The sequence below is a fragment of the Arachis ipaensis genome, chromosome B04 (genome assembly GCF_000816755.2).
Source record: "Arachis ipaensis cultivar K30076 chromosome B04, Araip1.1, whole genome shotgun sequence".
Taxonomy (NCBI): domain Eukaryota; kingdom Viridiplantae; phylum Streptophyta; class Magnoliopsida; order Fabales; family Fabaceae; genus Arachis; species Arachis ipaensis.
In genome coordinates this window covers 45,193,153-45,206,983 of record NC_029788.2, presented here as the reverse complement: position 1 = coordinate 45,206,983, position 13,831 = coordinate 45,193,153, and the positions used below count along the sequence as shown (strand labels likewise).

The 13,831-nt window shown below is 40.3% G+C and overlaps 1 protein-coding gene across 1 annotated transcript; it reads right to left on the bottom strand.

Moving 5' to 3' along the window:
• LOC107636457 lies at positions 9,994-13,088 on the bottom strand. Its single transcript, XM_016339963.1, has 2 exons — positions 12,738-13,088; positions 9,994-10,539 (listed from the first exon to the last, which is right to left on the bottom strand). The coding sequence occupies exons 1-2, from the start codon at positions 13,086-13,088 to the stop codon at positions 9,994-9,996; spliced, it is 897 nt and encodes a 298-aa protein (XP_016195449.1).

Below are 13,831 nucleotides of genomic sequence, written 5' to 3'. Positions count from 1 at the left end.
TATGAGCTCTCCAAGCTCATTCTTCACTGTAGTGACTCCAGACTTTTTGGGTACCACTTGTACTGGGCTTACCCATTCACTGTCTGAGATGGGATAGATGATATCCGCCTCAAGTAGTCTGGTCACTTCCTTTTTGACAACCTCTAAGATAGTGGGATTCAGTCTTCTCTGGGGTTGACGAACAGGCCTAGCTCCGTCTTCTATAAATATTTTGTGCTCACAGACTTGAGGGTTGATGCCTTCTATGTCTGCCAAGCTCCATCCAATTGCTTTTCTGTGTTTCCTCAGCACACTGAGTAGCTGTGCTTCTTGTTGGGAAGTGAGTTCCCTTGCAATGATAACTGAAAACTTCTGCTTGTCCTCAAGGTAAGCATACTTGAGGTGTGGAAGGGGGGTTTAACTCTAATTTTTGTTCATGGCCAGGATCTGGATTATTTGGGGCTGGTGATAATGGCAAAGTGCCCTCATTGTCCTCTGAAAGTGTCCCCACACTTGGACCTTGTCCTGTGTACTTCTCTTCTAACTCCCCCCGGTGAACTTCAGCCACAGTTTCATCTATGATGTCACACTGGGAGATAGAAAGGTCATTCTGAGGGTGCTCCATAGCTCCATTCAAACTGAATTTCACTATTCTGCCATCTATTTCAAAAGAATAAGTTCCGGAAAATGCATCCAGCTTGAACTTTGAAGTCTTCAGGAATGGTCTTCCAAGCAGGATTGATGATGGCCTTCCTGAGTCATTAGGGGGCATTTCCAGGATATAGAAGTCAATGGGAAATGTGAGCCCCTTAATGCTCATTAATACATCTTCAGCAATTCCAACCACTGTAATTATGCTTTTATCTACTAACACAAAACGAGCTGCCGACCTTTTTAAGGGAGGGAGCTTCAAAGTATCATATATAGACAAAGGCATTATACTAACACATACTCCTAAATCACACATGCAGTCAGAAAATATCACACCACCAATAGTATAATTAACCATACATGGACCTGGATCACTACACTTTTCAGGTATACCTCCCATTAAAGCAGATATAGAACTACCTAAAGGAATAGTTTCTAATTCATTAATTTTGTCTTTATGTATATATAAATCTTTTAGAAACTTTGCGTATTTAGGTACCTACTGAATAACATCAAAAAGGGGAACAGTTACCTCAACCTTTTTGAATATTTCTACCATTTTGGGATCAAGTTCCATATGCTTCCTGGGCTTCCTTGCAATTTGTGGAAATGGAATAGGGAAGGCGTTTCCTGCAGGGTCTGCCTCCTTTGGTGCTTCCTTCTGTGGTTGAGCTTCTTCTTCTTCAACCATGTCTTGTATGTCCTCTTCCTCTTCAGCATCCTCTACTTCTACCACCTCTTCAGCTGAGGCGTGTTCTGATGGGATTGGCTCCTCCTGATTCTTCTCTTGCAGTGTGGTTCCGGACCTTAGGGTGATGGCATTGATGCCACCCTTTGGGTTGGGCAATGATTGAGAGGGGGATTCCACTGGAGCTCAAAGGCTGGTTGTTGGAGTTATTCAGTGATCCAATCTATGATACAAGAGCTTGCAAGGTAGAGTTCAGACCATTTAGAGTAGAAGTAAGGTTATTTTCCATGGCCTGCTGTCTCCGATCAATAGATTGTAGTAACTCATCATTAGAAGATGAAGAGGGATAAGTGATCTAAGAGGTCTGCTGTTGGTTGTGCTGTTGTCCTTGGAATTGCCTCAGGTGAGGAGCTCTGTAAGGCTGGTTCTGGTTCTGCTGCCTGTTGTTGTCATTATTCCACCTCTGATTTCCCTGATTGTCTCTGCCTCCTCTGTTATTGTTGTCCCTCCAGCCCTGGTTAGAATTATCTCTCCAACCTTGGTTTGAATTGTCCTACCATCCCTGGTTGTAGCTACCACCTTGATTGTATCCTTGATTGGAACGGTCATAGAAGTTATGAGTGGCTGCCACAGTGTTGTCTTCCTGCTGGAGTTGCGGACATTTTGTCAATCATATGGTGGGGGCATACTTCCAGAAGATTGTTGAAGCGCTCCCAGTATTCGTAGAGAGTCTCGGACTCGTCCTGAACAATCATGGAAATGTCTTTCCTCAGTTTATCAGTAACTTCAGCTGGAAAGAATTTTTCCAAAAATTCTCTTCTAAGCATATCCCAGTCAGAAACAGTTGCTGCGGGTTGGGTGTAGTACCACTATCTCACCATTCCCTCAAGAGAGAATGGGAAATCTTTTAACAAAATAGAAGTTTCATCTGCACCATCATGCCTGACAGTAGAGCAGGCTGCTTGGAAATCCCTAAGGTACTTGATAGGCTCTTGAGCAGGTAAGTCATGAAACTTAGGCATCAAGTTGAGCAGTGCAGTCTTTATTTCAAAGTCTATAGCCACCGCTGGGTGATGCGCTTGAAACGGTTGCATTGTAAAATCAGGGGCTCCAGCTTCCTGGATAGTAACTCTTTTGGGTGCTGCCATGTCACCTACACGTAAATCAACCGAATCAGTAGAAAGGGAGCTTGTTTCTTCCTCAAGTGACGTTTTAGATTCGCCCTCGGAGAGGACTAACCGATGCCGAGCTTGCCTTATACGTGAAATAGTTCTTTCGATCTCAGGATCAAATACTGGCAAGCTTGGATCAGGAAGTGAATGCATCATTTAACGAAAGAAACATACAACTCATAGTAGCAAAATAAAATAAAATGCAAATAAATAAATTCCAATCAATAACTTAGCACTCTATTGCAACTCCCTGGCAACGGCGCCAAAAATTGACGTGGCAGAAATTGGCGAGTTAAGAATTTATTATAAGAGATGCGTTGCAAGTATAGTTCTCAACCAACCAAAATTCTGTTTATCAATTTAAAAAGGGTTGTCACAAAATTAGGATTAAAATACTGGGAGTATGAATCCCAGGTCGTCTCCCACTGAGTTGCAGAAAGGTGTGCTATTTTATTAATCAGATGTTTTCTAAAATGGTTTGAGTTGATAAACAGGAAATTAAATCAGAGAAATTATATAATTTAAATAAAAACCTTGACCGGGAGTAGATTAGTTGGAAGCCCTATCCTTGATGAAGTTCTCTCAAGATCAATTGATAATTGAAGGTTCTCTGCTCAGTTATCCTTTGCCGGATAAAGGAAAGTCAAGCAAGTTGGAAGTCAGTTTCTATTCACAAGTTCTAATCCTCTCCCTTGGAAAGGACTAGTGTCAGTGATTAGAGGGCGACCCAATGCTAATCCCAATTATAATTTTACTCTTGAATATCCAACTCAAGGTCTTCCTTTCAATCAACTCCCAATCAAGTTATGGAACTACTCGCTCATTATGAATGTAAAATTTGCAAAATAAGAAAGGGAAATAAGGAAAGACATGATAGATAATAATCATAAGGATTAATAAAAATAAAAATAGTTCTTGTATTAATAAATTCTAAAGATAATCCAATAGTAACTCTGAATAAATTGAGGATATGAAAGAGTAAGTGACAAGTAAGGAAACAAACTAGAATGATGAAGTCTTGATGGAGGTAATAACTCTTCTCAATATCCCAATCCGAAAAGCAATAATATCAAAATCCTAAGAACTATGAATGTGTAGAGAGAAAACCTAGAGGAGGAGTAAAATCATATCTAAAATTAAAAATTATGCGGAATGAATGTTGTTTTTGGTTTCTACATGTTCCCTGGCTCTAATCTGCTTTTCCGGGCCAAAAACTGGGTCAAAACAGGGCCCAAAATTGCCTCCAGCGAATTCTGCAGATTCTGCAGATCGCGCACGTCACGCGATCGCGTCATCCAGCGTCTTGCCTTGCCACGCGTGCGCATTGTCCATGCCTTCGCGTCACTTTTGCAGTTTCCACTCCATGCGTTCGCGTCAGGCATGCGAGCGCGTCACTGCAATTTCCTCTAATTCGCGCGGTCGCGTGAGTCATGCGTACGCGTCACTTCTCGCTGGTCATCTCCTCAATTTCTTGTGTTCCTTCCATTTTTGCAAGCCTCCTTTCCAATCTCCAAGTCATTCATGCCCTATAAAGCCTGAAACACTTAACACACAGATCACGGCATCGAATGGAATAAAAGAGAATTAAAATATATAATTAAAAATCTCTAGGAAGCAGTTTTTCAACCATGGGGTAATTTTGGGAAGGAATTGTAAATACATGCTAATTTAATGAATAAGTGGGTAAAGATGTGATAAAACCACACAATTAAACACAATATAAACCATAAAATAATGGTTTATCAACCTCCCTTGCTCACCAATGAACTGAATGCATTGGATAGGCAGAAATTACCTCAAAAGAAACAGGATCCTAGTAAATTCTTAATACCCTGTACCATAGGCACCATGACCTTTGAGAAGGCTCTGTGTGACCTGGGGTCAGGCATTAACCTTATGCCACTCTCTGTAATGGAGAAACTTGGGATCTTTGAGGTTCAAGCTGCCAGAATCTCATTAGAGATGGCAGACAACTCAAGAAAATAGGCTTATGGACTAGTAAAGGACGTGCTAGTAAAGGTTGAAGGCCTTTACATCCCTGCTGATTTCATAATCCTAGACACTGGGAAGGATGAGGATGAATCCATCATCCTTGGAAGACCCTTCCTAGCCACAGCAAGAGCTGTGATTGATGTGGACAGAGGAGAGTTGGTCCTTCAACTGAATGAGGACTACTTTGTATTTAAAACTCAAGGTTCTCCTTCTGTAACCATGGAGAGGAAGCATGAAAAGCTTCTCTCACTGCAGAGTCAACCAAAGTCCCCACAGTCAAACTCTAAGTTTGGTGTTGGGAGGCCACAACCAAGCTCTAAGTTTGGTGTTGAACCCCCACATTCAAACTCTAAGTTTGGTGTTGGGAGGTCCCAACAATGCTCTGAATATTTGTGAGGCTCCATGAGAGCTCACTGTCAAGCTATTGACTTTAAAGAAGCGCTTGTTAGGAGGCAACCCAATGTTATTTAACTATATTTAATTATTTTCCATTTCTATTTTATGTATTCTTTAGGTTGATGATCATGTGAAGTCACAAAAACTACTGAAAAATCAAAAACAGAATGAAAAACAGCATTAAAAATAGCTCACCCTGGAGGAAGAACTTACTAGCATTTAAACGCTAGTAAGAAGCATCAAGCTGGTGTTTAACGCCAGAAAGAAGCATCAAGCTGGCGTTAAACGCCAGAAACAAGCACCAGACTGGTGTTTAATGCCAAAATAGAGCATGGAAGTGGCGTTAAATGCCAGAAACAAGCAGCAAGCTGGCGTTTAACGCCAGACATGCACTCTAAGGGCGTTTTGCATGCCTAATTGGAGCAGGGATGCTAAGTCCTTGACCCCTCAGGATCTGTGGACCCCACAGAATCCCCACCTATCCCACCTCTCTTCTTCTCTCCTCCTCACACCTTTCTATAACACTCTTCCCCAAAATAACCTCCACCAATCACCGCCATTACTCCTCCAAAACCATCATACAACCCACCTACACCCACCCACTCAAATTCAAACCATCACTCCTTCCTTTTCACACATCATAACCACCTACAACCCCCCTTGGCCGAACCACTCACACCTCTCCATCTCATCTATTTTCTTCTTCTACTCCCTCTTCTCTTCTTTTGCTTGAGGACGAGCAAACCTTCTAAGTTTGGTGTGGTAAAAGCATTGCTTTTTGTTTTTCCATAACCATTTATGACACCCAAGGCCAGAGAAATCTCTAGAAAGAGGAAAGGGAAGGCAAAAGCTTCCACCTCTGAGTCATGGGAGATGGAGAGATTCATCTCAAAAGCTCATCACTAAGAAAAGGATGGAGCAAACAAGAGAATCCACTTATGGACCTCAACAAGAGCATGAGAAAATTCCTCATCATGAAATCCCTGAGATACCTCAAGGGATGCACTTTCCTCCACAAAACTATTGGGAGCAAATTAACACCTCCCTAGGAGAATTAAGTTCCAACATGGGACAACTAAGGATGGAACACCAAGAGCACTCCATCATTCTCCATGAGATTAGAGAAGATCAAAGAGCTATGAGGGAGTAGCAACAAAGACAAGGAAGAGACATAGAGGAGCTCAAGAGCACCATTGGTTCTTCAAGAAGAGGAAGATGCCACCCTCACTAAGGTGGACTCGTTCCTTAATCTCCTTGTTCTTATTTTCCTATTTTTTGGTTTTTGAGTCTTATGTTTTATTTATGTTTGTGTCTTTACTATATGATCATTAGTGTTTAAGTGTCTATGTCTTAAAGCTATGAATGTCCTATGAATCCATCACCTCTCTTAAATGAAAAATGCTTTTAATCACAAAAGAACAAGAAGTACATGATTTCGAATTCATCCTTCAAATTAGTTTAATTATTTTGATGTGGTGACAATATTTTTTGTTTTCTGAATGAATGCTTGAACAGTGCATATATCTTTTGAATTTGTTGTTTATGAATGTTAAAATTGTTGGCTCTTGAAGATTGATGAAAAAGGAGAAATGTTATTTGATAATCTGAAAAATCATAAAATTGATTCTTGAAGCAAGAAAAAGCAGTGAATACAAAAGCTTGTGAAAAAAAAAAGAAAAGAAAATTGGCAAAAAAAATAAAAGAAAGAAAAAGAAAAAGCAAGTAGAAAAAGCCAAGAGCTCTTTAAACCAAAAGGCAAGAGCAAAAAGCCAGTAACCCTTTAAACCAAAAGGCAAGGGTAATAAAAAGGATCCAAGGCTTTGAGTATCAGTGGATAGGAGGGCCCAAAGGAATAAAATCCTGGCCTAAGCGGCTAAACCAAGCTGTCCCTAACCATATGCTTGTGGCGTGAAGGTGTCAAGCCAAAAGCTTAAGACTGAGCGGTTAAAGTCGAGGTCCAGAGCAAAAAAAGAGTGTGCTTAAGAACCCTGGACACCTCTAACTGGGGACTCTAGCAAAGCTGAGTCATAATCTGAAAAGGTTCACCCAGTTATGTGTCTGTGGCATTTATGTATCCGGTGGTAATACTGGAAAACAAAGTGCTTAGGGCCACGGCCAAGACTCATAAAGTAGCTGTGTTCAAGAATCAACATACTGAACTAGGAGAATTAATAACACTATCTAAAATTCTAAGTTCCTATAGATGCCAATCATTCTGAACTTCAATGGATTAAGTGAGATGCCAAAACTATTCAGAGGCAAAAAGCTACTAGTCCCGCTCATCTAATTGGAGCTAAGTTTCATTGATACTTTAGGATTTATAGTATATTCTCTTCTTTTTATCCTATTTGATTTTCAATTTCTTGGGGACAAGGAACAATTTAAGTTTGGTGTTGTGATGAGCGGATAATTTATACGCTTTTTGGCATTATTTTTACATAGTTTTTAGTATGATTTAATTAGTTTTTAGTATATTTTTATTAATTTTTAAATAAAAATTACATTTCCTGATTTTACTATGAGTTTGTGTGTTTTTCTGTGATTTTAGGTAATTTCTGGCTGAAATTGAGGGACTTGAGCAAAAATCAGATTCAGAGGCTAAAGAAGGACTGCAGATGTTGTTGGATTCTGACCTCCCTGCACTCAAAGTGGATTTCCTGGAGCTACAGAAGTCCAAATGGCACGCTCTTAATTGCATTAGAAAGTAGACATCCAGGGCTTTCCAGAAATATATAATAGTCCATACTTTGCCCAATTTTAGATGACGCAAACTGGCGTTCAACGACAACTTTCTGCCCTATTCTGGCGTTAAACGCCAGAAACAAGTTCAAAGCAGAGTTAAATGCCAGAAACAAGTTACAAACTGGCGTTCAACTCCAAGGAAGACCTCTACACATGAAAGCTTCAATGCTCAGCCCAAGCACACACCAAGTGGGCCCGGAACTGGATTTCTGCATCATTTACTCATTTCTGTAAACCCTAGTTACTAGTTTAGTATAAAAACTACTTTTAGTAATTTATTTCACATCACTGGAACACATTATGTAACTTTTACGTTCTGAGACCTCCATGGGAGGCTGGCCACTCGGCCATGTCTACCCTATCTTCACTTATGTATTTTCAATGGTAGAGTTTCTACACACCATAGATTAAGGTGTGGAGCTCTGCTGTTCCTCATGAATTAATGCAAAGTACTATTGTTTTTCTATTCAGTTCAAGCCTATTTCTTCTCTAAGATATTCATTCGCACACAAGAATATGACGAATGTGATGATTATGTGATGCTCATCATCATTCTCACTTATGAACACGTGCCTGACAAACACTTCCGTTCTACATGAAAGCAAGCTTGAATGCATATCTCTTAGCCTCCTGATTTACGATCAGAGTCTTCGTGTTATAGGCTAGAATTATTGGCGGCCATTCTTGAGATCCGGAAAGTCTAAACCTTGTCTGTGGTATTCCGAGTAGGATCTGGGAAGGGATGGCTGTGACGAGCTTCAAACTCGCGAGTGCTGGGCGTAGTGACAGACGCAAAAGGATTACTGAATCCTATTCCAGCATGATCGAGAACCGACAGATGATTAGCCGTGCGGTGACAGCGCACTTTGGACCATTTTCACTGAGAGGACGGGAAGTAGCCATTGACAACGGTGATGCCCAACATATAGCTTTCCATGGAAAGGAGTATGAGTGATTGGATGAAAGCAGTAGGAAAGCAGAGGTTCAGAAGGAATAAAAGCATCTCCATACGCTTATCTGAAATTCTCACCAATGAATTACATAAGTATTCCTATCCTATTTTATATTTTAATTATATTTTAATTATTAAAACTCTATAACCATTTGAATCTGCCTGACTGAGATTTACAAGGTGACCATAGCTTGCTTCAAACCGACAATCTCCGTGGGATCGACCCTTACTCACATAAGGTTTATTACTTGGACGACCCAGTGCACTTGCTGGTTAGTTGTGCAAAGTTGTGAAGAAGAACTAAGATTATGAACGTGCGTATTAAGTTTTCAACGCCGTTACCAAGGAATGAACGATCACGATTTCGTGCACCAGGATGCGACGTGTGCGCGCCATCCACGCATACGCGTGGATGGTGGAAATAGAGAGGTGACGCATAGGCGCGCGTGGATGGTGGAAACAGAGAGGTGACGCGTAGGCGTCCCCCATGCATATGCATGGGTAGTAGAGAGGACGCGTACGCATCAGCTGACGTGCATGCATGGATAGAGTTGTGCCTCGTGTACAAAGTTAGCATGAAGCACGCGTCGCCCATGCTTGCGCGTGGGTGTGCAAAATGACGAGGGACGCGTAAGCGTCACTGACGCTTGCGCGTGGGGAGCAGTTGTGCTCCCAGCACTAAATGCACACAAAATAGGCATAACTCTCTAGTTTTAGTTCCAGGAGCTATGGAAGCGCGCCGACGCACACGCGTAGAGCACGCTTGTGTGTCGATAGACCTTTTTTTCATAGACATGAGGAGGAGAAATTATAGCACAAATTGGTAGTAATGCATGCTAAAAGGTTCAAAAACACCCAAAACTTCATGTAACACTCAACTTTAAGCATTTCTTCAACATCTCAATTCAACCAAACCACTATCAATGAACTCCTCATGAGCATTTCAACAAAAAGCAAACAAAACTAGCATACTTGAGCAAACTCACAAAATCAAGCAATCACCAAATTCACAAAGACTCAAAAAGCTATATGCAAGAAACTATGTACAAAGGAAGATCATACCATGGTGGGGTGTCTCCCACCTAGCACTTTTCTTTAACGTCCTTAAGTTGGACGGTCATGAGCTCAGATCTCTTCACCTTTGGGTGCATCCTCGAGAAGGAACAGCTCAACCTCTTTGTTGCTTTTCATCTTCTCTCCATGATAAAGCTTAAGACGATGGCCATTAACCTTGAGAATTGTGGGGCTTGAAGGGTGACTCAAATGGAAGACACCATATGGCTCAGCTTTCTCCACCCTATAAGGTCCTTCCCACCTTGATCTTAACTTGCCTGACATCAACCTCAATCTTGAGTTATAGAGGAGGACTAGGTCTCCAGCTCTAAACTCTCTCCTTTTGATGTTTCTACCATGCACCGCTTTCATCCTCTCTTTGTAGAGCCTTGAATTCTCATAGGCTTCCAACCGAAGACACTCAAGCTCCACCAACTGTAACTTCCTTTCGATTCTGCCCCCCCCTTCCCCCCTTCAAATCCTGAGTTGCATTCTTTTACGGCCCAATAAGCCTTATGTTCTACCTCCACCGAGATATGGCAAGCCTTCCCATAGACCAACCGTAACGGGCTCATACCAATTGGTGTCTTATAAGCCATTCGGTAGGCCCAAAGTGCATCTCCGAGCTTAGAACTCCAATCCCTCCTATGAGGCTTCACAATCTTTTCAAATATGCGCTTGATTTTCCGGTTGGAGACTTCGGCTTGACCATTTGTTTGGGGGTGGTATGCCGTGGCCACCTTGTGAATGATGCCATACTTCTTCATCAACCCTGTCATCCTTTTGTTGCAAAAATGAGAGCCTTGATCACTCACGATTACTCGTGGTGACCCAAAGTGACAAATAAAGTTATTATGAACAAAAGAAAGAACCATATTAGTATCATCAGTTCGGGTTGGAATTGCCTCCACCCACTTGGAAACATAGTCAACAGCTAGTAAAATATATATGAAACCATTAGAGTTTGGAAAAGAGCCCATGAAGTCAATACCCCAAACATAAAGTATTTCACAAAACAACATAGTTTGTTGGGGTATCTCATTCTTCTTGGAAATATTTCCAAACCTAAGGCATTGTGGACAAGAGATACAAAAGAGAGATGCATCCTTGAAGAGTGTAGGCCACCAAAATCCATAGTCTAAGACCTTTCTAGCCGTTCTTTGAGAACCAAAGTGGCCACCACCCTCAGAAGAGTGGCAAGCCTCCAAGATAGAGTAAAATTTGGATTGGGAAACACACCTTCTAATTACTTGGTCGGTACCACATCTCCACAAGTATGGGTCATCCCATATATAATATTTGGATTCGCTTTTGAGCTTATCCTTTTGATGTTGAGAAAAATTGGGAGGAAAGGTGTGAGCAACCAAGTAATTGGCAATAGGTGCATACCAAGGGATCACCTCGGATATTGCTAGCAAGCCCTCAAGAGGAAATGAATCATTGATAGGAATGGAATCGCCCTTTGTGTGCTCAAGGTGACTTGATGATTGGACTTTTGTGTGGTTTAGAATTCTCAAATGAAGTCTCGTTGCAAGTATAGTTTCTAAACCAACAATAGTCCTTTCATACAAAATATTATTTGTCACAATTAACAAACCCCTAAATTTATAAACTGAAGTATTGAACCTCGGGTCGTTCTCCCTAGGAATTACAATAAAGTGTTCTTGTTATTGGTTATGAGATATTTTGGGGTTTTTGATAAGAAGCATGAAATGTAAATGACAATGAGAATAAACTAACAATTACAAAGGTCTTGGTAAGGGTTGGTGGTCAAGGATCTCTATCCTTATCACTAACCACAACATGAGAATTGGCAAGGATCAATCCCACTAAGTCAACTCCTAACTAATAGTAGAGGAAAGTCAATTGAGCTATATCAATCTAAGTCCATAAGTCCTAGTTCTCCACCAAATCAATTAGTGAGATCTAGAGTTAATGGCTCCCAATCGTCAATCACTTGGACATTAGTAACTCAAGAGTTCCTAAGTTACCTTCCCAAGCCAAGAGCACTAAATTCTACTCTAAAATCCAATATAGCATTTTATCAAACACTTGGAAGGCATAAAAGGAAAGCATAGTAAAAAGTGCAAGAAAAGTAAATCTACACTACTCAATTGTAAGAAATTAAACAACAACAAATCAAATGAATAATAAAGGAACATGAAAACATAAATTGCATTGAAATGAAAATAGAAGAAACAAAAGTGCATGAACATAAAAGTACAGAATCACAAGAATGAGATACAAAATTAGAGAGAGGAGAAGAAGAGGAACTAGAAATTGTAAAGGAAAAGTAAATCAAAGAATGAATTAAACATAGATCTAAGAAATTCTAATCTAGATCTAATCTACTCCTAATCCTAGAGAGAAGTGAGAGCTTTTCTCTCTAGAAACTAACTAAAGCATAATAAAACTCAAAATAAAACTAAGCTAATGACTAGATGTCTCATTCTTCTTCAATACTTGGGTCAAATAGCATCAGAAATGAGTTGGATTGGGCCCACAAGGCTTTAGAATTCGCTGGCCACGTATTGCTTTAAGTGGATCATATGGCAGCAACGATGCGTGCACGTACAGTGTGCATACGCATCACCATACGTATAGCAACTATGGCAAATATTATATCTTTTTGAAGCCCCGAATGTTAACTTTCCAACGCAACTAGAACCGCGTCATTTGGACTTCTGTAGCTCAAGTTATGGTCGATTAAGTGCGAAGAGGTCGGCTTGACAGCTTTTGCGATTCCTTCATTTCTTCATGAGTTCTCCATTTATACATGCTTTTCCTTCATTCCCTTGATCCAATATTTGCCTCCTAAATCTGAAATCACTTAACAAACATATCAAGGCATCTAATGGAATCAAAGGTGAATTAATTTTAGCTAATTAAAGACCTAGAAAGCATGTTTTCACTCTTAAGCACAATTAAAAGAGAAGTTATAAAACCATGCTATTTCATTGGATAAATGTGGGAAAATATGATAAAACCCTCTAAATTCAACACAAGATAAACCCTAAATATGGGGTTTATCATGACTCAAGTGGTCCGCCACTAAATTTTGAGAACCACTCCTATCTTTGATCTCTATATCAAACTCTTGCAAAAGAAATACCCATCGGATCAACCTTGGTTTCGATTCTTTCTTGGCCAACAAATACTTCAAAGCTGCATGGTCCGAGTATACTACCACCTTGGATCCAAGTAAATAAGCCCGGAATTTATCCAAGGTAAAGACAATTGCTAACAATTCCTTCTCGGTGGTAGTATAGTTGGACTGGGCTCCATCTAAGGTCTTAGAGGCATAGGCAATGACATAAGGATTTTTACCCTCGCGTTGAGCTAGCGCCACTCCTATCACATAATTTGAGGCATCACACATGATCTTGAATGGCCTACTCCAGTCAGGCCCTCTCACAATAGGAGCTTGGGTCAAAGCAATCTTTATCTTGTCAAATGCCTCCATGCACTCTTCATTCAAATCAAATTCCACATCCTTTTGCAACAATCGAGAGAGAGGTAGTGCTACCTTACTAAAGTCCTTGATGAAACGCCTGATGAATGGATTTTTGTATGGTTTAGAATTTCACAAATAAAATCTCGTTGCTAGTATAGTTTCTAAACCAACAAAGAATCCTCTCATACAAAAATTTGGTTGTCACAAGTAACAAACCCTAAAAATAATAACCGAAGTATTCAAACCTCGGGTCCTCTCTCAAAGAAATTGCAGGGAAGTGTTCTTGTTATTGGTTATGAAGTGTATATTTTGGGGGGTTGAATAAGGAACAAGAAGAGTAAATTGCAAGAATAAAACTAATAGCCAAGAAAGCTCTTGGCAAGGAATGAGAACTAGAAGTCCTATCCTCATTATCTTCCTCAATTGTGACATTGATAAATCCCATATTTAAGGTTTATCTTGTATTGATTTTAAGGAGATTTTATCACTTTTTACCCACATTTATTCAATGAAATAGCATGGTTTCATGATTGTCTCCTAATTTGTGCTTAAGTGTGAAAACATGCTCTTTAGGCCCTTAATTGTTTAATCTTGATTTACCTTTGATTCCATTAGATGCCTTGATATATTTGTTAAGTGATTTCAAATTTAGGAGGCAAAGATTGGATCAAGGGAATGAAGGAAAAGCATGTAAAAATGGAGAACTTATGAAGAAATGAAGGAATCGCAAAAGCTGTCAAGCCGACCTCTTC

What these genes read in the sequence shown, in the direction of transcription:
- LOC107636457 (XM_016339963.1), bottom strand. Translation starts at nt 13,088, where the DNA reads ATGGAGGCATTTGACAAGATAAAGATTGCTTTGACCCAAGCTCCTATT. An exon ending in AACCAAGGTTGATCCGATGG is followed by an intron (nt 10,540 to 12,737) that starts GTATTTCTTTTG and finishes TATGTTTCCAAG; the next exon opens with TGGGTGGAGGCAATTCCAAC.